General features: G+C 35.1%; 1 protein-coding gene across 8 annotated transcripts in view; it reads left to right on the top strand.

Moving 5' to 3' along the window:
* Nucleotides 1-22,148, top strand: part of ARHGAP32 (Rho GTPase activating protein 32) — a 291,479-nt gene that overhangs the window by 190,874 nt on the left and 78,457 nt on the right. For all 8 annotated transcript variants that reach the window (XM_077894162.1, XM_077894164.1, XM_077894163.1 and 5 more), the window contains 4 exons: nucleotides 6,548-6,685; nucleotides 8,560-8,652; nucleotides 9,711-9,833; nucleotides 11,631-11,708. In XM_077894162.1, the coding sequence (XP_077750288.1) occupies nucleotides 6,548-6,685; nucleotides 8,560-8,652; nucleotides 9,711-9,833; nucleotides 11,631-11,708 (432 nt within the window). The remainder of the gene's footprint in view (nucleotides 1-6,547; nucleotides 6,686-8,559; nucleotides 8,653-9,710; nucleotides 9,834-11,630; nucleotides 11,709-22,148) is intronic.

The following is a 22,148-nucleotide window of genomic DNA, read 5'->3' as shown; positions in this document are numbered from 1 at the left end:
CATAGCTTATTGATGTGATTAATTTCATTAACTGATTTTGAATGCTGGACCAGCTTTGCATGCATGCCTGGGATAGATTCCACTTGATTGTGGTGCATAATTATATTCCATGTTGCTGAATTTAATTTGCTAATAATAGTGTTGACTTTTTTTCATCAGTATTCTTAAGAGATATTGTTCTGTAGTTTTCCTTTTTTGTAATGTCCATGTTGTTTTGGTAGTAGGTTAATTCTAGCCTCATAGAATGAATTGGAAAGTATTCCCTGTTTCAGTCTTCTGAAAGAGATTATAGAGAATTGGTACAATTTCTTTATTAAATATTTGGTATAATTCTAACATTGTGAACCAATCTTGGCCTGGTGCTTTCTCTTTTGGAAGTTTATTAATTATGGTTCCATATTTTAAATAGATATAGGCCTTATTCATATTGTCCATTTCTTTTTGTGTGAGTTTTGGAAGATTGTTTCTTTTGAGGACTTGTGTCAGTTTCATCTAGATTATCAAATGTGTGAGCATAGACTTTTTTAACAGATTCTTTTTTTTTTAAGATTTTATTTATGTATTCATGAGACACACACAGAGAGAGAGAGAGAGAGAGAGAGAGGGAGAGATAGAGGTAGAGACATAGGCAGAGGAAGAAGCAGGCTCCATGCAGGAAGCCTGATGTGGGACTTGATCCCGGGACTCCAGGATCACACCCTGAGCCAAAGGCAGATGCTCAATCACTGAGCTACCCAGGTGTCCCAACATAGAGTTATTTATAGTATTTATTATCCTTTTAATGTTCATATGATCTGTTGTGATGTTCTCTCTTTCATTTCTGATACTAGTAATTTGTGTTTTCTCTTCTTTTTGTTTTACTTAGCCTGCCTAGAGATTTATTGATTTTATTGATCTTACCAAAGAATTGACTTTTGGCTTTGTAAATTTTCTTTATTGATTTCCTGTTTTCAAGTTCACTGATTTCTACTATAATTTTTTAAATTTCTTCTGTTTACTTGGTTTTAAATTTTTTTAAAGATAGAATTGTAGATAAGAGTTTAGCTCTTTCTTCTTTTCTAGACTTCTAGGTGTCTCCCAGTTCTGGGGACAGTGGTCTGCCCTGTGACCTCATTTCTCTCGTGGATCTCTGAAGATTTACTGATTTTTCATTTTGCTCAGCTTTTTTACTTGTTAGGATAGAATAGTGACCTCTAAGCTCCGTATATACTGGAAAAGAGATTGAAAATCCGGTTATTAACTTTTAACTTGACTGACCAGATCACTTTTGAAATGTGACTGAATCACAATGTGTTTTCATTGGGCTTCTTATTTTTATGTGGTACTTGATAAGACAAAGTTAGAGGAACTAAAAAAGTTGAACTTGTAGAACAAATGTAAAGGACAAAATGTATCTTAATGCCGCTTTTAAAAATATGTCTTAGATACTTATATAGGAAGAAATCCTAAGTAAGACCTAAGTAATCCTAAGAAAGACCTACCAATTTCTTTTTTATTTCTTTTAAGCAAAAAATCTTAGTGCAATAAGCCATTTAATGTATCACTTCAGAATGCACTCAAGGAAATTTCTTGACAAACTATTTGAATGAATGTGTTAAAGGTCTCAAAGGGCTAATAGTTACACCAAATAGTTTGGCTGGACATTCAGTATAATAGGTTTTGTTAAGTTTGGTAAGTACTATGATAATAGTATACAATATATTTTAGTAGAAAAATTGAGAAAGATTTGAATAGATAATTCTTAATAGAATTAAAGGTATCATTTTCATCTATTGGAAAATTTAAATGATTTTTTCAGTATTAGTGAAGATGCAGCAAAATAGGCACAAATAGTAAAAATTGGTACAACCTTTCCATTTTTAGAAATTGTGTGTGTGTGTTTTAACTTTTTATTTAAAACTAAATTTAGTCTTACAGAAAATTTGCAACAATGGCATAGAGAAATCCGATATATCCTGCACTTAGATTTGGCTGATATCACATTTTTAGGAATTTATTGTAAAGAAGTATAAGACATTGGAACATAGGCTTAAATACAGATGTGTTATTACAATCTTGTTTTCAATTATTGTGCTTTAATCTGGGAACTTCCCAAGTCTGTCAGATTGCACATTTCAATAGCTTTTCCAAAATCAATCTAGGTTAGTGACAGTATCATTATAATGTCCATGCATGTTAACAGTTTCAACCAAGCTAATATTTGCCTGTTATATGACAAGTATGTGACTAATATAGCATTTGAAAGATATTTTTGTGACAGCTATACCAGTGAGAAAAATATCAGTACTGATAACCAGTGTAATGAATGATTGGCAGGCCATGTGCTCTGTGATTTACACGTATTATTTCATTTAATCTTCCAACAACCCCAGGTACTTTTAACTTTCTGAATTTATAGACGAATAAACTGAGATTTAAGAGAGTTACCTAGGTAGGTCACATGCTAGCAAGTAGCCCACAGTCTACTTTTATATCCTACATTACTGATTACCGCTTTCCTCATTGTTTTCTTCTCTCTTCCCTCTATGTTTCACAATCATGTAGGTCTAGAAATCTGTTTTGTATGCTCAGGGGAAAGTGATATTCCAGGTACCAAAGGTTACCTTTTGTCTTAGTTTGGGGTGCTTTAACAAAGTATCATAGACTGGGTACCTTATAAACAATAGAAATTTATTTCTCACAGTTCCGGAAGCTGGAAGTCTGAGATCAGGAGGTCAGAATGGCAAAGATCTGGTATGAGCCATTTTTCAGATTGCAAACAGCTGACTTCTAGTAACCTCATGTGGCATAGAGGAGAAGCAGGTTCTTTTATGACTCCTTTAAGGGTACTAATCCCATTCAGTAGGCCCCCACTGTCAAGACCTCATCTTATCCTAATTATTTCCCAAAGACTCCATTTCCTAATGCCATCATATCAGAGGATTGGATTTCTACCTACAGATTTTGAGGAGACATCTTCAGTCCCTCATATTTTAAATTATTTCAGAATATACTTCATTTAATAAGGAATGCTTAATGAAAAAGTATTAAAAGCGGTGCCAATTTCTGTTCTAAAAGTATCAGGTAGGAACAAATACAGTACTACATTTTCTTTTATATTGACCATTTTGCTCATTAGTCCATTGGCTCAAGAGGAGTAATTTTAAAAATGATATTAAAGTAAAATAAAATAAGGATATTAAATTTAAGATTTACTTTCTAAAACTAAATCTGATAACTCAGCCAATATGGAAAATAACCTGTGACATCTAAAGATATATTACCTCCCCTGGCTGAAACCCACATGTACTTAAAAGTAATCAGTAATAGTGTTCTTGTTTTTCATTTGAGTTTCTGAGCTTTTGGTGACCAGTCATTTGTTCTGCTAAATACCATGGAGGTTTGTTTTGAAACTCTGTTCTCTAATTTTAGTATGTTTGGCCCAGAACAAACTCTTTAAATCAATAAAGAATAGAAATAACCAGCATGCACTCAGCCATTTCTGTTACCTGGTGCTCTTTTAATCACTTTACACTAATTTGCTTCATTAAATTCTTAAATAGCCAGGATTCACAATTAGGACATTCTGATCCTAGAGTCAAGTTCTTAGCTGTTTCTTTATTTTAAGAGGTAAATCTGTATATTTTCAGGATCTATGCAGGTTATGTAAATGAAGTAAGTGACTTGGTGTGGTAATTACTTGGACAAATTAGACTTTACTGTGCTGTACCTAAAGTATTCACATACATTTTTTAAAAACACTTTAGGCCAGGGGCACCTGGGTGGCTCAGTGGTTGAGCATCTGTCTTTGGCTCAGGTCATGATCCCGGGGTCCTGACATCGAGGACCCTGCAAGGAGCCTGCTTCTCCCTCTGCCTATGTCTCTACCTCTCTCTGTGTGTCTCTCATGAATAAATAAATAAATAAATCTTAAAAAAAAAAAACACTTTAGGCCAAACCCAAATTAGAAGATAGGATAAATTTTAAAATACTATGATGATGGCGATAAAACTTTCTTGTCCAGATGACAATTAAATAATTTTATTTGACACGTATTTTAATTTCTGTTCTCTTACATACTTACCTGAGATTTTAAGTAAATTACTTAATTTGTGATTAGATCCATAGAGAAGGAAATAACATCTTGTTACTTGTTTTGGACAATGCACTGTGTACATCCATATATAGTAAAAGTATAAAATGCATTTATGCATGATAGCAATGCACATCAACTCCTGTCCTCACCTTTAGAAGAGGAACAAAAAAGAATGGGGCTTTGTATCTATAGTAATTGGGTCTTTATAAAAACATCTAGAGCTTTGAAACAAAAAAGTCAACATCTGTTTAATCTCTGTGATAGAGACATCAGTGTGTGATAAATTATTTTGTGTACTTTTCTGATATTTGAAGTGTTCCATAATTTGAAAAATTTGTGTATGAAAGAAAATAATTGCAACTATATGCTAAGTAAGTTTTTGGTTTTTTTCCCCTGCCTTTGTTGTTCATTTTTATTTTTGCCATCCAAAGGAACAAGTATTTAACCCACTGTGGTTTAGGAAATCTGTGGATTTGAAGGCAGTGGTAGAACTGAGAAAACAGAGCCTACTTCAGCAAAGAGTAAAGGAATGACTTTCCATAGCAGAAGAAACAGCACTTAAAGATCAGGGTGGCAAGAAAGGGAACAAACTCTCATAAACTGAATAAATGCAAGTGATTGAGCATAACTGGAAACAAAACGCATGGAGGAGTAATGACTGAGATCAGTGTATAAATTTGGGCAGAGCCTAAATGATGAAAGCCATGATATGTGCAAATATGTTTGGACTTCATCCTGTGGATCAGTGGCTCCCAGTTGAGGCTGATCATCAGAATTAACTGGATTCCATTTCAGACATTTCAGCCTCATGGAACTAGTATTTCTTAGAATAGTGACCAGGAGGACACTGTTCTTTAAAAGTCTCTTCCAGGGATCCCTGGGTGGTGCAGCAGTTTAGCGCCTGCCTTTGGCCCAGGGCGCGATCCTGGAGACCCGGGATCAAATCCCACGTCGGGCTCCTGTGTATGGAGCCTGCTTCTCCCTCTGCCTATGTCTCTGCCTCTCTCTTTCTCTCTCTCTCTCTGTGACTATCATAAATAAATAAAAATTAAAAAGAAAACATTAAAAAAAATAAAAGTCTCTTCCACATGTATTGTCTTATTTCATTCTAAAAACCTTCTCAGACAGGGAGTTGGTATTGTTCTCCATCTATATAATATAATTACTGTCCAGAGTAGGATTATACAAGTTTATTATGTTAGTTTTAGCATACCTGTGTTTAGAACTCAGCACGTCTTTCTCCTAGGAAGTGATACCTTCTGTTTCTGCCCCATTTGGCTACACTAAAAATGTTTCTTCAGTTCTGAGATGGATGCTCTGAAGGCTTTTTCCTGCAGTCCTTGCGGATTTTTTAATGAAATGAAAGCCTCTGTAAATAATTAGGTTAAATTGCAAAGCTAAATGGTGTGCAGTTGGGGACCTGCTCATCAGTGCTGACCATGGGAGCTTTTGAAGGATTTTCGATAGTGTGACCTGATAAGCTTTGTATTTTGTACTGGTGGGGATGGGATCAGGGGAGATCAGAGGTGAGGAGCAATAGCAGTTTTCCAATTAAGAAAGGATGTTCATCCTTACTAAAGCTTGAGTTATATATAGGAAGAGATAGAGTCAAAAGAAAACTAGAGGTAAAAAAAAAAAAAAAAAAAAAAGAAAACTAGAGGTAGAATGTAATAAATATGCTCTGTGAGTGGGATTTTCATTTTTGATGAGCTTGTGAGATTAGGCAAGGAAAGGGAGAAAGCCTGAGATTGCTGAGAGGGATAATGAGTTCTAGATAATATATGCATATTGAATGTGTATTGATGAGGACTTTGGTGGTTTTGATTTTATTGTCTTAATCATAGAAAATAGAAAATGTAAAAAAAAAAAAAAAAAAAAGAAAATAGAAAATGTGATAACTATCAATAGCTTGGTTTTATTTTTCCCTTAATTTTTGCTAATATCCAAAATTCTTTTATTCTTTCTGTGGGTTTAAGGTCACATGCTTTCTTACTATCTAGCAATTATTGTTCCCAAAGAGAACAATGGACTTTAACCAGCAGTAGAAGGAGGGTCAGTGGAGAGTTTTATTTTGTTTTCCATTATTGACCTTTTAATGTACTATAATTCACTAGGATGTTTTGGAGTTTCAACTATTTACCTGGGCACTTGGGTGGCTCAGTCAGTTGAGCACCTGAGTCTTTTGGCTCAAGTCATGATCTCAGGAGTTGTGGGGTAGAGCCTGGCATCAGGCTCCCTGCTCAGCAGGGGGTCCACTTGAAGGTCTCTCCCTCTGTCCCTGCCCCCCAGCTCATATGCTCTTTCTCTCTCTCTTTCAAATAAATAAATAAATCTTTAACTATTTACCTCTTTACTATCAAGTTGATAGAACTTTTCATTAGAAAATATCATGAATATAATATTGTAGAATAAGGCCTAATTCATAAGCATTTTCTAATACAAATTATAAGTGTCTTTTTTCCTTACCCCTAGGGCAAAAGTTGGATTGTTAAAAGAAGTTATGAAGACTTTCGGGTACTTGATAAACATCTTCATTTATGTATTTATGACCGACGATTTTCCCAACTCTCAGAGCTTCCCCGTTCTGATGTCCTGAAGGACAGTCCAGAGGTAAGCATTTAGTACTTGGCAGCAGTAATCACTGTATATAAATTAGCAGATAGTTTTGTCTGTATACTAAATAAAAGCTTATATTGAACACTCAGGATGATTCCTGGAATTATTTATTTCGTAACTGAAAAATTAGTAATGCTATGTAGAATGTTTAGAATTAAAATAGGTTTAGTGTGTAATTTTATTAAAAAATTAATAGCTTATACACGCTATGTATATGAACAGACCATTCTTCAAAGAGAATATAAAATAATGGAAAAATGTTGACCTCACTAATAATTAGAGAAAGGCATAGTTTATGATGGCATTCCATGTCTGTGCCCTTACCTTCACTCCTGCCAAATTTCTAGTAAAAATAGAAAAGATTTCCAAAAAACTTAAATGGGAAGAGATTCTTTATAACATCAGAAAATAAAAACCATCAAAATTGTGAAGAATCTTTGAAAGAAAGATGGAGTAAGATTTATGGGGGTGCACAAATACAGCATAAAAAAACATGTACAAGAGAATTGAAGAAGACAGGTAAACTAGAAATCTTGATCGTAAAAGTTAAATAAGTAAGATAACTGAAAAGAGCAAACAGGGCTTTCAGAAGCACGATTACTATCCTCAGGGAGGAAGTGAGGCATTCAGAGCAGAGTTTTATAAAAAAAAAAAAATCAGAGATTTTAGAAATGAACAGGTACTTATTTAAATTAATTTTAGTCATAGCAAACCTGAATCGTTGGACTGTGTGCAAAATGGACATGGATGAAAATAACAATAGTGAACTGGGAGAGCAACCTTTATAAGACCATAGCCCCAGAATGGAGAAAAGGATGAAAAGTTGTGAGAGAACAGTTGAGAATCATGGAGAATAGATCCTGAAGTTCCTACTTCCCTCTCTTAGGAGTTCTAGCAGGATACAGTAGATGGAAGTAACTAAAAGTTAATAGAAGAAAGTCCCTAAAACTAAGAAAAGGCATTTTTCAGATCAGATGGGCCCAGTAAGTGCTAAGTATGATGACTGAAAAGACACACATCTGGAAACAGTATAGTGAAATTTCAAAATGCCAACACAGAGAGAAAACCCAAAAAGCTTTCAGAGAGCAAAAAACATACTTTCTTAAAAGAACAAGAATCGTACTGGTTCTCCTCAGCAGCCACAATGGATGTTTGAAAGACTGCAGATACATTTCAGGTCCTGAGTGGAAGCCATTTAAAATCTCTAATTAATTCCAAGGCAATTAAGTAGTAGGACAAAGTAGAGACCTCCTCAGTCATGCAAGAACTGACACGGCAGCAGGGTCTCAGGAATGTCTTAAAACCACAGATTCTTTTGTATCATAGGAAACCTCTAAGTTCATCTCTGTTTCCCATCTCTACCTACTTGTCACATTTTCCCTTCTCAGGTTGTCTCAGGACATGGCCACTGCAGAATGATCCCAAGTTTTTAATCTCTTTTTTTAACACAGCTGGCAGAATGAGTTGAAATTTTGTATCATAATTCCTAATTCCTGCAGTAACTCTTGTTAGGCCAGCTAATGTTCAGTCACATTTCTGGACCAAGCCACATTTGTCTCTGCTATAATTATCTTTTTGTATTTTCAGCATAAGAATACAGATGGCAGTAGGGTTAGAAGCTATACAGTGGTATGACCCCTTATGATTAGAAGCTAGCAGTTAAGGTTCTTCACAAGACAGGAGATTTCTATATAAGTGCTTGTGGTTTCACTTTATAGAAGTCTCAACCTTCTGTGAAGAATCTCATAGAACTATTAAAATGCCTAAAAAATCTGCAGATTTTTCTCCCAGTAACAACCAGTTTATACCAGTTACTTAGAGTGCTGTATCGACTTTGAGTTACCACTGAATCTTCTTTTTCTCTTTAGTCTGTTACTCAGATGCTTATGGCTTACCTATCCCGCCTTTCAGCTATTGCTGGCAACAAGATCAATTGTGGACCTGCCCTTACTTGGATGGAGGTATTATCTAATTGACCTTTTATCAGAATTTATTTTTAAACTGTCTACTTAAAAAATTTAACTTTAATTAAAGTTGCATAGCTATCGAGTTTCAGGTATCAAAGAAATGGAGTTTATTCTCATTTTTTTGAAGGATAGATAATGTGATACATTAAGGTTTTTTAATATTTTATTTATTTATTCATGAGAGAGAGAGAGAGAGATAGGGGCAGAGACACAGGCAGAGGGAGAAGCAGGCTCCATGCAGGGAGCCTGATGTGGGACTCAATCCCGGGTCTCCAGGATCATGCCCTGGGCTGAAGGCAGCGCTAAACCGCTGAGCCACCCAGGCTGCCCCATTAAGGTTTTCTTTAACCCAAATCTATCCTTCTTTGAGAATCCAGTAAACTAATTTAAATATATCTTGTGAATTGCAATGGCACTTCTTATATTGGTGTTTAATGTATTAATGTGTACATTTAGCAAGGTATATAAATATATGTATAAATATACATGTAATTTACTTGGTAATTGAAAATATTTTTCATTTTTTTATGAACAAGGGAAAATTCACCTTTTAAAGAGTCCAATTTAAGATTAAGTATTGAATATTATCATATCCAGAAAATATGTTAGATATTTCTTCTTAATTTGCATATGTAAAGTTATATTATTCTCTTCTTCCAGTGGAAATTGAGAAGATAAGATGGAGAATAGAAAGAATATGGAACTTAGAGCCAGGCCTACTTACATTGAGATATTGGCTCTTCCAATATTGGTTGTGTGATCTTGGACAAATTATTTAATTTCTCATAGATCACATAATCTCTTTTAGCTTTAGCATCTTCATCTTTAAATGATGATAATGATGATAAGTACCTTTTAGAGTTATGAGGATTAAATCACATTCTTTGCACAGCAAAATGACTGACATACCTTAAATAATAAATAGTAGTTGTGTTTTTAAGATTCTTTGGGTTATGGTTTCTCTAAATAAAATTGAATCTCTTTCATAGATAGAGAAATTTTTGCAAGTCCCATATCTTTAACCATCTCATAGTTGATTTTCTTTGTTATAGATTGATAATAAGGGAAATCATCTTCTAGTTCATGAGGAATCATCCATTAACACTCCTGCTGTTGGTGCTGCCCACGTTATCAAGAGGTATACTGCTCGGGCCCCTGACGAACTGACTTTAGAGGTAAATAACTAAAGACTCTGTGTGTCAACTCAGGCCCTTTTGCCATACAGCCTGGAATGCCATCTGTTTGTATTTAAGAACCATACTCATCCTTGAAAATTTGGCTTATGTCTCCCCCGTTTCTTCTAGGAAGTCATCCTTGATCTTCTCCCTACTTCATGCAAATGCATATCCCCAAATAGCCTGGATTGGCATTTCTTTTTTCTTTCTTTCTTTTTTTTTTTTTTTTTTAATTTTTTTTAAATTTATTTATGATAGTCACAGAGAGAGAGAGAGGCGCAGAGACACAGGCAGAGGGGGAAGCAGGCTCCATGCACCGGGAGCCCGATGTGGGATTCGATCCTGGGTCTCCAGGATCGCGCCCTAGGCCAAAGGCAGGCGCCAAACCGCTGCGCCACCCAGGGATCCCTCTTTTTTCTTTCTTAGTTACTTTATTTCTTTCTCTCTTTCTCTTTCTTTCTTTCCTTCCTTTCCTTCCTTTCCTTCCTTTCCTTTCTTTCTTATTTTATATTTAAGTAATCTCTACGCCTGCTTTGGGGTTCAAACCCACAATCCTGAGATTGAGTCACATGCTCTACTGACTGAGCCAGATAGGCACCCCTCTATCTGACATTTCACTTATTACACTCAATTATAATTGCTCTCCTATTTATCTCCATGATCTTCTTGAGAGCCAAGTCTCAGTCTTTTGTCTTTGTGTTTTTAGTACCTAAAAATGATACCCAAGGATACTTTCTTCTCATTGTTTATTTATAGATTGAGTTAAAGAACAGATGAAAAGTGAAATGAACATTTCTTGCTATCAGATGCAAAGGAGGGGAATTAAAAATGCTAACAGTTATTCGGCTTAACAAAAAACAATATAAATTTTTAGGTTTTTTTTTTTTTAATTTTAGGTTCTATACACAAAGGAATGTATGTCTTAAAAGATGCTGTGTCTGTTAGCAAATGTGGCTTTGTGAAGATGACTCTTTCATGGCCTGAAAAATTAGTTGTTAATATACAAAGAAAAATTCTAAAAGCAACATGTATACCATGAAGTACTTGACTACGTTTTATCTCAGAACTCATCACTTATTTTGGTTGAAGAGTGAAACTTCTGTTAAGTATATTGTTAAAAACTATTATTATGATTTTTATATTTGTGATTTTTGTAAAGGTTTGTATAAACTCACTAGTTTGTTTTTTTAGAGTGAAGAAAGTAAGATCTTTGGTGGAAATGTTATATTGTACCATCTATTGAAAAAGGTGTAGTTGCCATAAAATTTTAAACTTACTAAGAATAACCAAGTAATTATTGACCTTGCATGCCTTTGTTAAATGATTAAAGAAAATATATCAAGTGCTCAGCATAGTACGTGGCACTTGATAAGCACGCACTAAATGTGTATTAATAAACATTGTGGTTGTTCCAAATATGAGTATTTTAACCTGCCCCTCATAAGTGGGTCTGATCACTTTTAGTAACAGTAACAATATTTTAACAGAAGTAGTGATGATGGTATGATGCTTGGCATTCAAAAATCGTATGCTATATATTTGGCTTTCTGAAGTTACTGCACATATGTTAGTTGGATCCCAGTCTTTATGCTGCTTAACTCTTTTTAGACCTCTTCTTTACAAATGGTTAAGATTATTAAATTTTTTACTGAAAAAAGTGTCAAGTTTTTCTAGAAAATTAGCCAGAGAATAAGGATTCTACTTCAACTTTTTGTTCTAGCTCAGATTTAAATTCTAGGCATAACAGTTGGTTTAAAATTTGACTAAAAATATTTCACTTAAAATTTTTTCTTGTAGGTGGGAGACATCGTTTCTGTTATTGACATGCCCCCAAAAGTGTTAAGTACGTGGTGGAGAGGCAAGCATGGATTTCAGGTAGGCAACAAAGAACTAGGTGTGAAGAAGTTAAAAAAAATTGTTTATTCTTCAGTAATATTTCTCTTTACAGCATGTACTGGCAGTGGACTTTGTCAGGAGAAGTAGAAAAATATATATGATATTAAACTTGGATTTCCTTTTCTCTAGTTACTCTTGTAGTTGTTTTATCTCCTTCATCTTTTTAAAATGGTGATATAACCAAAGTATGAACAGAATCATAGACCTGATGACCACTTTTAGATTATCAGGTCTGTGACTCTGCCTTGCTTTTGGTATTGGTTTTAAATCATGATTCATATGTATTTTCTAGTTTCTAGAATTAAGTCCATTTGATCAATATTTTTCCTTACAAATGTAACTGTTAATTTAAACAATATGTTAATTCAGACCAACAGCAGCATCTGAAGCAGTCTCATTTCTTTTTTATATATATGCCTAAATCATTTGAGAACTGATTCTGACAGCTTTAGATTGAGTAATATCCATTTCCATGGGATTTACATGTTTTCTTTAATATGTCAGAACTATCCTTAGAGGGGCATCTGAAAATACCTTAAAATTGCATCTTTAGTATTTAACCTATGGATTTATTGTGGTCTTTTTATAAGTGTCCTAAAATGCTACATAAATAAAATGTGCATGCAATATAGCTAGAAATGTTGTATACATTTCTTGAGCTTTAACTACATATTAAATAGAAATCACTATTAGGTTTTTATAAAATGTGTCTTATTAAACAATAATCATACTGTTTAAAGCAGTATAGCATGGTGGTTAAGAGCACAGGCTTTGGTGCCAGATTTCCTGGGTGTTGTGCTGTGTTACCTTGAACATGTTAATTTTACTTCTCTATGCCTCAGTTTTCCTCATTTGTAAAATGGGGATTGTAGGACTCTTCATTGTTTCATAAGATTATGGTAAAGATTAAATGTGTGAGGATAAAATATGTAAAGTACATAGAATAGGCCTGATGCATATTTTCCACTCAAAAAATGTTGATTTTTAAGTTTAAATGATTCTGTGTGTTTTTTTTTTAATGAATTTAACTTTATCTACCCTTTTGTCTATTTTAAAAGCATTTGTAGCATTTGTAGGTGATTAAGACCAGTAAATCATATCCATATTATACTACAAATTTTCTTATTTGGGTGATTGGGGTCTTTCATATGTGCTCTTCTTTCTTAATTGCTATGCATAATTGGTACTTTTGATTAAATATAAAGCTAAATAGAAGAGTAGGATTATCTTTTCTCCTATTAAGGGGTCACTTCTCCATGTTCATAAACTTTAGAGCCGGGAAGATAATAAAAAAATAAATTTGGCTTTCAGATGGCAGTTACGTTTTTTGATATTTCTGCCTTATAATCTTAGACAAGTCATCTGCTTTCTTTGTACTTTAGTTTCTTCTTAATTGGAGAGTTCCACTTAACAATCTCTCACAGGCCTTCTCAACATTTTCCTTCTATTGTAAAAATGGTAGCAGGTGTTCCCTTCTTTCATACGACAAATATTTATTGAGAGCTAACTCTCTGCTAGGTATAGATTTATCCTCCTCTTTTATTTAGAGTCACACAACTTAGTTTCTTGCCTAAACAGACTATTTTTTTTAAAAAATTAATATATAAATTAACAATTGTTAAAAATTAGCTTATTGCCAAAACAAATTATTTAAAATAAAAACAGATTTTTAAGTTTAAAGGATCTATTTGTAATTGATAAAGGTTTTTTACATAGCATTGCTATGTTTTTCATTCTAATTGGTTTTAGAAGGACAATCATTTCTGTTGAAAGCATGTTGGAAAATATGGATTTGAGGAGTTGATTGTGTTGGGGGGGGTGTCACCCATAAAACTAGGAGCTGTCTTTAAATGTCACTGTCAAAACTTCATTTATAAAAGGAATCTAGTACTTTAAGGAAATAATCCACACAATTCATTCTTCCTTGATGTTCCTAAACACTTGTCCATTTGTAAGATTGCCTCATGGTTTATTGCAGGGGGAGGTGTGAGTGAGAAAGTTTGTATGAGGGACACCTGGGTGGCTCAGCAGTTGGGTGCCTGCCATTGGCTCAGGGTGTGATCCCAGGATCTGGGATTGAGTCCCACATCAGGCTCCCTGTGAAGAGCCTGCTTCTCCCTCTGCCTATGTCTCTGCCTCTCTTTCTCTCAGTCTGTGTCTCTCATGAATAAATAAATCTTAAAAAAAATCTTAATAAAAAAAGTTTGTATGGAGCATCTGTTATGTGCAAAGTATTGCTGGGCACTTTATATACAATGTTTTCTTTAATCTTCACAAAACTATTAACACCCTTTTTTTGGAGGGAAGATAGTTTGAAAGGGTTAATAAACAACCAAGATGCCAAATCAGTAAGTGATGTAGTAAGGAACTCAAATTTATGTCTGCTCAGTCACTCAGTCATTGCCCAAGGAGCACCAAGCATGATTTCTGCATTTACCCTCATATTATGAACTTTATCCTCAGTTTTCTACCCTATAGAAAGGAACATCTTCCCTTTTCAGCCAGCAGGGAATGCTGTAAAAGTTAACCAACAAAGCATGATTAACTAATAAACCATACAGGTTTACTGGTGGAAACATTGCTGTTACCATGTGTTATGTTTTTATGTAATGATTAATATATTGTAGCTGGGGGAAAACTCCTCTTCAAGCTATTTGTGATGTTCTCTACCTGTGTTCGGTATTTTTAATTGGTGAGCATATGCCCTTCCTTACTTTGTTGAGAGAGGAAGATAATTAAAATTTATTCCATATATATGATAATTACAGATGAGATCCCTGATTTTTAATATGAAATAACTAGAATAATGGCTTAGTCCACTGGTTTTCATATATATATATACATATATATATATATATTAATTTAGATTCAGTTAACCAGGATATAGTACATTATTAGTTCCCACATACTTTTTTCAAAAATTTTTTTTTATTTATTTATTTATTTATTTATTTATTTATTTATTTATTTATTTATGATAGTCACAGAGAGAGAGAGAGAGAGGCAGAGACACAGGCAGAGGGAGAAGCAGGCTCCATGCACCGGGAGCCCGATGTGGGATTCGATCCCGGGTCTCCAGGATCGCGCCCTGGGCCAAAGGCAGGCACTAAACCGCTGCGCCACCCAGGGATCCCCCCACATACTTTTTTAACTCTGAATTGTTAATCAGACAGAAACTTACATACAACCTCAGTGTGAGAAAAGGCAACAGTGGAATTGCCCTGGTTAGTTGAGTCAGGCACCCTGGGTGTTAAACCCTGTGGAGTATGTTTGATTTACCTTCCTTGGGCATCCTGCAGCATCTCAGAGGAGCCTCAGTAGAGCTGTGTACAAACATCACCACTGGAAAACCACTTGTTTAGGTTACCAGTATACCTTACTTTATGTAGTGGATGTATTACATCTCAGACTATTTTATAATTTTAATTTTTAAAAGCCAGTTCACATTCTAAAAATGTTAGAGAAACTTGGTTTTTATAAGAACATTTTAAAAAAGATTTTATTTGTTTTAGAGAGAGAGTGTGAGCAGAGGGAGGAGCAGAGGGAGAGGGACAAGCCAGTTCCATGCCAAGTGCAGAGCCTGATGTAGGGGCTGGATCTCACTACCTTGAGATCATGATCTGAGACAAAAATCCAGAGTCAGACACTGGACTGACTCAGCCACCCAGGCGCCCCCATAAGAACATTTTTTATGTGACTTTTTTTAGAAGGATAATATTCAGATTTTAAAATTTCTCTATGTAAATTATGTCTGAATTCTTAGAATTTCATATATTATGGTATAGATGAGTGATACTAGTTCAGAATGCAAATAATCACAAATATTACTTAGGTGAGTTTTTTTTCCTACTATTGAGTATTGCTATTCGGAAGGTTCATCTCTTCCTTCCTTTTTATATTAGGTGCTGTATTAGTTGACTGGGTCTGCTATAGCAAAATACTGTAGACTGGGTGACTCGAATAATAGGGATTTATTTTGTCAGGCATTCTGGAGGCTGAAGTCCAAGATCAAGGTGTTGTTAGAGTTGGTTTATTCTGAGGTCTCTCTGCCCAGCTTACCTTCTCACTGTGACTTCACATGCTCTTTCCTCTTGTGTGCACATATCCCCAGTATCTCTGCCCGTGTCCTAATCATCCCTTCTTATAAGGACATCTGTCAGATTAGCATAGGCACACTCATATGACCTCACTGAATCTTAATTACCTCTTTAAAGACCCTGTCTCCAAATACAGTCACATTCTCAGATACTGGGGGTTAGGGCTTCAACATATGAATTTGGGGGCGGGGGATATAGAATTCAGCCCATCATAGGTGCCAACCAGCCCTTTAGGGCTGGTTGGAAGGCCCTTCAGGGACCCTCTCACACAGACTTGATAAGGAGCAGGGACCTAACTGAGCCAGCGGTCCTCTAGGCTCCTAGCAGGCACAGCTTAGAGGCATTGGCCATAACTGCTGAGAGTTTGAGGGCTTTGGGAGGAAGGAGCCCTGGAAATGGCTGTTCCATGGGTGCTCTGCCCCTCAGCTCCCATCCTCAAGTAGCAAGGAGGCTGGGCAGCATCTGACGGAGCCCCTCTCATTCTCACAGGTTGGTATCGGGTAACTTACTGCATTCATGGAAGAAGGTCTTCTTGACTCTGAGCACCATGCCCATGGCAGAACAAGGAAAGCAAGTAGTCCTTAGTGTTCTCCTCCAGACCTCTTAGATGCATGGTAGATTCAGAGCCCAGCCAGATTCCCTGAGTTCTAGGAAGGTTTCCTGGAGGAGGTGACTTTGGAATGCAGTCTTATACATTTCTTCTAAGGACAGGATGTCCAGATGACCAGGACACACAAGTTAGACATGAAACAGCCTGTAGCTAACTCAACTGATCTGAACATACAGATGGACTTTGTGAACTGTGCTTTGTCATTGGACCATGAGGGAGGACATACCAGGGCAGGAAACCTGTGCTAATAATGTAGGGGTGGGCTTGACTTTGAGGTAGCTTCCAGTAGTTTTTCCTGGGGATCAAGACCATTTAGAGCTGATGGTTTTCAGGAGACAGAGTGAAGAGGAGCAAGGATGTGGGTCACTGCTTCCCAGTATGGAAGCCAGCTCTGGTGTATATCATACTCTAAGCACTGCTGGAGAGCTTTTTGGAAACGTGATCTTCAGTATGCAGACCATGTGCATCTCCACTTGCAGGTCTGCTTAACTTGATGTGTTTATGATCGGTGTTACACGGACTCCACTTTTTCTTTTCTTAGAGTGGTATGTGTTTGTGGTCTCCTTTCTGGCTCACTCTCAAGGCAGGACAAGGTGGAGGCGTTAGTGTGCCTTTCCTTTGTATTGCTGTGAACTCATGCTGTGCAGTTGCTGGGTTATGACTTTATTTTATTATTATTTAAGAAAATAATTAATAGACCTTAATTTTTAGTACAAATTTACAGAATAATTGAGCAGATAGTATACAGAGTTTCGTATAATCCCCCATCCCCCAACAGATATATATATAGTTTCTCCAATTATTACATCTTGCTTTATAAATTCATTGTGTAAAATTGCCAATATGGTGATTTTTATTGGCCACCAGCTGATTTGCAGAGATTATAGACAGAACAGAGTAAGTACTGTTTCTAGAAGAGTTGCCTGATGATCTGATGCTCCTCAGATCTTGGCCAAAATCACATGGATACAGAATATATGTATATATATATGTATATATATATATGTGTATATATATATATATATATATACATATATATATATAATACAGAATGTCAGTTTACATCCTGCCCCACAACGATTGCAATAGTTTTGGGGATTGCTGTTTTGTTATAAATAAACCAAATTTCATACACTATCATTAACTATAGCTCATTGTTTACATTAAGATTCAGTCTTTGTGATATATAGTTCTGTGGGTTTTTTTTTAAATTATTTATTTATTCATGAGAGACAGAGAGAGAGAGAGAGAGAGGGGCAGAGACACAGGCAGAGGGAGAAGCAGGCTCCTCACAGGGAGCCCGATGTGGGATTCGATCCTGGGTCTCCAGGATCACGCCCTGGGCTGAAGGGAGACACTCCACTGCTGAGCCACCCAGATGTCCCCTGTGGGTTTTAATAAAGGCATAATGATATGTATCAACCATTACAGCTTCATACAGAGTAGTTTTGCTGCCCTAACCCCTGTGCTCTACCTTTTCATCCTTCTCTCCCCATAACCCCTGATAACTACTAATCATTTACAGTCTCCATAGTTTTGCCTTTTCCAAAACATCGTGTAGTTGGAGTCATATAGTATGTAGCCTTTCCAGTTTGGCTTCTTTCACTTAGCAGTTTGCATTTAAGGTTCTTCCATGTCTTTTCATGGTTCAATAATTCCCTTTTTGTCACTAATATTAATTGTTATGAATGTGCCAGAGTTTATTTTTCCATTCATTATTAAAGGACATCTTGGTTGTTTCAAGTCTTTGGCAGTTATTAATAAAGCTGCTATAAACATCCATATGCAGGTTTTTGTGTGGATATAAGTCTTCAGCTCCTTTGGGTAAATACCAAGGAGCGCAGTTGCTGGATCATATGGTAAGCCTATGTTTAGCTTTGTTAAGAAACCACCAAGCTGTCTTTCAAAGTGGTTGTCCCATTTTGCATTCCTACCAGCAATGATATTGTTCAGCATTCTCACCAACATTTGATAGTTCTCAGGTTTTTTTTTTTTTGATGGGGGGGGGATTTTAGCCTTTTTTTTTTTTTTTGAAACCAAACACAAATACTTTTTATTTATGGGATATCATTTTACATCAATTCCATTAAAACCTAAAACCAGTTTGCTGTACTCAAGTTAGGTGGCATAACAGTGTTTTAGTTAAGCTGGAGTCACAGGTTTATGGACGTAATGCAGATACCGACGACACGAAGCGTTCACAGTTACAGGTTGGCTGCTGTCCGTTTAACAGTAACCCCCAGGGGAAAGGTTTTTTTATGATAAAAAGCAACCCACGTTTTGGTCTCATTTACAGACACCCAACATTTAGTTGGTCAATGGATTCTATACATTTATTATACAACATATGAAAGAATAAAAGATAAGGCTTACAGAGGCTTATTGTTCAGCATTCTCACCAACATTTGATAGTTCTCAGGTTTTTTTTTTTTTTTTTGATGGGGGGGGATTTTAGCCATTTTAATAAGTGTGTAGTGGTATTACATTGTTATCTTAATTTGCAAATAAAATCCAGGTTACAGCATTTAATAATATACTTAAGGGTGTTTTACTGCTGTCTTTCTTTCTTCTATTATAAGTAATTATTCCTTTACCTCTGATTTTCAAACTTTAGTATACTCAAAAGTCACCTGGGGAATCTTGTTAAAGTGTAAAGTGCAGGAACTAAGCCCAAAAATTCTCTCAGTGGTTGTGCGATAGGATGTAAAACCACATTTTTATCTGTCATTCTGGCCCAAGTATTCTCAGACAACTCTTCTAGAAGCATTGCTTGTTCTGTGCTGTAGGTAAGCTCTGCACATCATCTGGTGGTTGATAAAGATTTTGCCAAGTTCTAGTTTGTGTATTGTTTTAGACCATAATTTAGCTGTGGGAACAGAAGGATTAGTTCATCCATGTGTTTTAATTATACCGTGACTCTGTTTCTTTTCTTAAACTTCTGGGAGTAGGAAGTGTGAAATTATATTAACTATAGTAATTTGAAATTCTGAAATCTGTTTTTACTTTGTTTCCTAAAGTATATACTGAATCTTTTACCTTTGTTTTATGAAGTGTTTCATCATAGAATGTACGTAAGCAAAAAAACACAAAACACAAAAACCACAGCTATTTTATTTTCTCATTTTTAAAACTAAATGGACTCAGATTTTGTGTCTGGCTATAGACCCTTCTTGGAAAAATGAGGTAAGATGTCTGGAGAGCCCTTTTTCTTAGGTAAAAGTCATAACACAATTATAAAATGTTAGTGTCTTTGAGGATTATTTGTTTGTATAGGCAGTATCTCAGAGTTTCATCTGGGAGCTGTTAGCATCAGAATGATTGGAAAAACATGTTAAAACTAGGGATTACCAATTAGAATCTTAGGGGATGGGGACAGGATTAAGAGGTTTATCAAGTTCTTTAGATAATTATGAAGCCAAAATATGATAACCATGGAGCAGCCTCCCATTGTTTATCCTGTACATAGATAAAAGAAGAAATTAGACACAGTTTAGCAAATGTTCTCTTTTCCACCTTGGAAATTTTTCTTTTCTTTTTTTTAATTTAAATTTGATTTGCCAATATAAAGCATAACACCCAGTGCTCATCCCATCAAGTGCCCGAGGAAATCTTTCTTAAAACACGTTTGGGATGCACTTAATTTAATGGATAGAATACCACTTAGAGATTGATAGGATTTTATACAGTTCACGTTCTCTTAGTTCTCCCCAAGATGTTAAAGGATCAGCTTTTTAATTTTTCATAGTTGCCCTAGAGTGTCATGCAAGTATCCTTGTGCACAAATATGAGAGAAGCAATTCTTGAATAAAACAGTGTCCTTACCTCAGGAGTTTAATGTTGTTCTAAATAACTTATTTTCAGAAAAGTATTACTTATTCAAAGGGATGATATTTGGAAGCCTGTCCCTTGTAGTAGTTCAATGGAGGAAGGAGGTTTACCTGTGCATTTATAAAAAGACCATTTATTTATTTATTTATTTAAAGACCGTATATTTACATATGGGATCCAAAGCTGTGCCTTTTCATTACTTAGTGTTAGATGGGGCACAGTACTTCCTCTCTTGCTTGATTTTGGGAGATCATATAAATTTTCATTTATAATGTTAAATAACTTCAAGGAAAGGGAGTATGTGAATAAAAGCAATTGTAAGACTTCTTCAGTGCTTCTTAAGTGCACTGTTCTAAGTGCTTTCATTGACCTTTAATTCTTACAGCTCTGTGAAGAAGGTACTGTTACCTCCTACTGATGACAAAACTAAAGCATGGAGTAAAACAACTAACCCATTGTTATTCTGCTGTTTAATACCAGAGCTTAGATCAAATCCTAGATATTCTGGGCAAAGAAGAGATCATGGTAGTAATTTAATGAACCAGTGGTGGCTTGTACTTGTTGACTTGTAGGAATCATAGGTTTCTTTAGCAGCAAGAATGATAGTGGATCATCTCATCCTAACCTGTCATTTAAAAATTACAGAAATCTAGAGACAAAAGATTTAGAAAAATTGTTTTGATTCACAAAGACAGTACATACTGGTACAGCCAGGACCAGTTTGTAAGCTTGGTGAGTTCCAGTTCTGTATTTTTTTCCTCCTTGGATCATAAAAAGATACAAATTTTCCTAAATTATTTTTCATATTTCTTGTTGCTGTTTTTATTTTTCTCATTAGTGCAATTGCCATTAGCAACTGCCATTGATACCTTATATTTGTTTCTTGATAACCTTTTGCTAATTTATAACATCAAAGCATGTCCTACCAAATGATATTTAAACATTCAGTTTCATGGAAATTATTGACAAAATGGCCTAGATCAGTAGTTCTTAACCTTAAGCGCTTCATACCTTCATTATAATAAATATTTTCTAAAATCCTTCCATATTTATGAAATGAAATTTATAGATGATGTAACTACATACAAACTAACAGATTTTCAAAGAAAGTAATATAATTTTTGACATATAATACAGAAGAAATACAAGTATGTTGTGTATATAAAATATACAATATATATTTGAAATATAAATATTTGGGAAAACTCCATGAAAATCTTTAATTCTAAGTGTAGTCCATAGACTAGCAGCATTAACATCAGTCAACAAATACAATAAAATCTATTTATAATAGAGATGAAACACTTGGTGATATATCTGAAAGACAATATGAAAGAGCTCAACTAAGAACAGTAAAGTATTTTTGAGAAAAATCAAAGAATATCCAAAGAAGGGAGCAATATAATTTATAATTTATGTGTGGGTTGGAAGTCTTTACATTGTTAAGATGTCATTATTCTCCACATAGATCCCAGTCAAAATCTCAGCAAAGTTTTTTGTAGAAATTGATAAGCAAATTAATTCATATAGAAATACAAAGGAGCTAGAATAGAATAGCTAAGATAAATTTGAAAAACAACCAAGTTGGAGAACTAACATTGATTTGAAGACTAACTGTAAAGGTACAGTATCAAGAGAGTATGTTATTAATGGAAGGATAGACAAATAGAATAATGGAACAGAATAGAGTCCAGAAATAGACCCATACATACATGAACATACGATTTTCAACAAAAGTTCAAATCAATTCAGTGAAAAAAACATGGTCTATTTTACATATAGTATTGGAACAGTTGTTCATATGAACAAATGTTCATATGCTTGCATTACAAAACAAAACAAAACACTTTGATTTGTTTCTTAAACTGTCTGCAAAAATGAGCT

The sequence above is a fragment of the Canis aureus genome, chromosome 3 (assembly GCF_053574225.1).
Source record: "Canis aureus isolate CA01 chromosome 3, VMU_Caureus_v.1.0, whole genome shotgun sequence".
NCBI lineage: Eukaryota > Metazoa > Chordata > Mammalia > Carnivora > Canidae > Canis > Canis aureus.
Note: the sequence above shows the minus strand (reverse complement) of the source record. Positions and strands in the feature narration are given on the sequence as shown.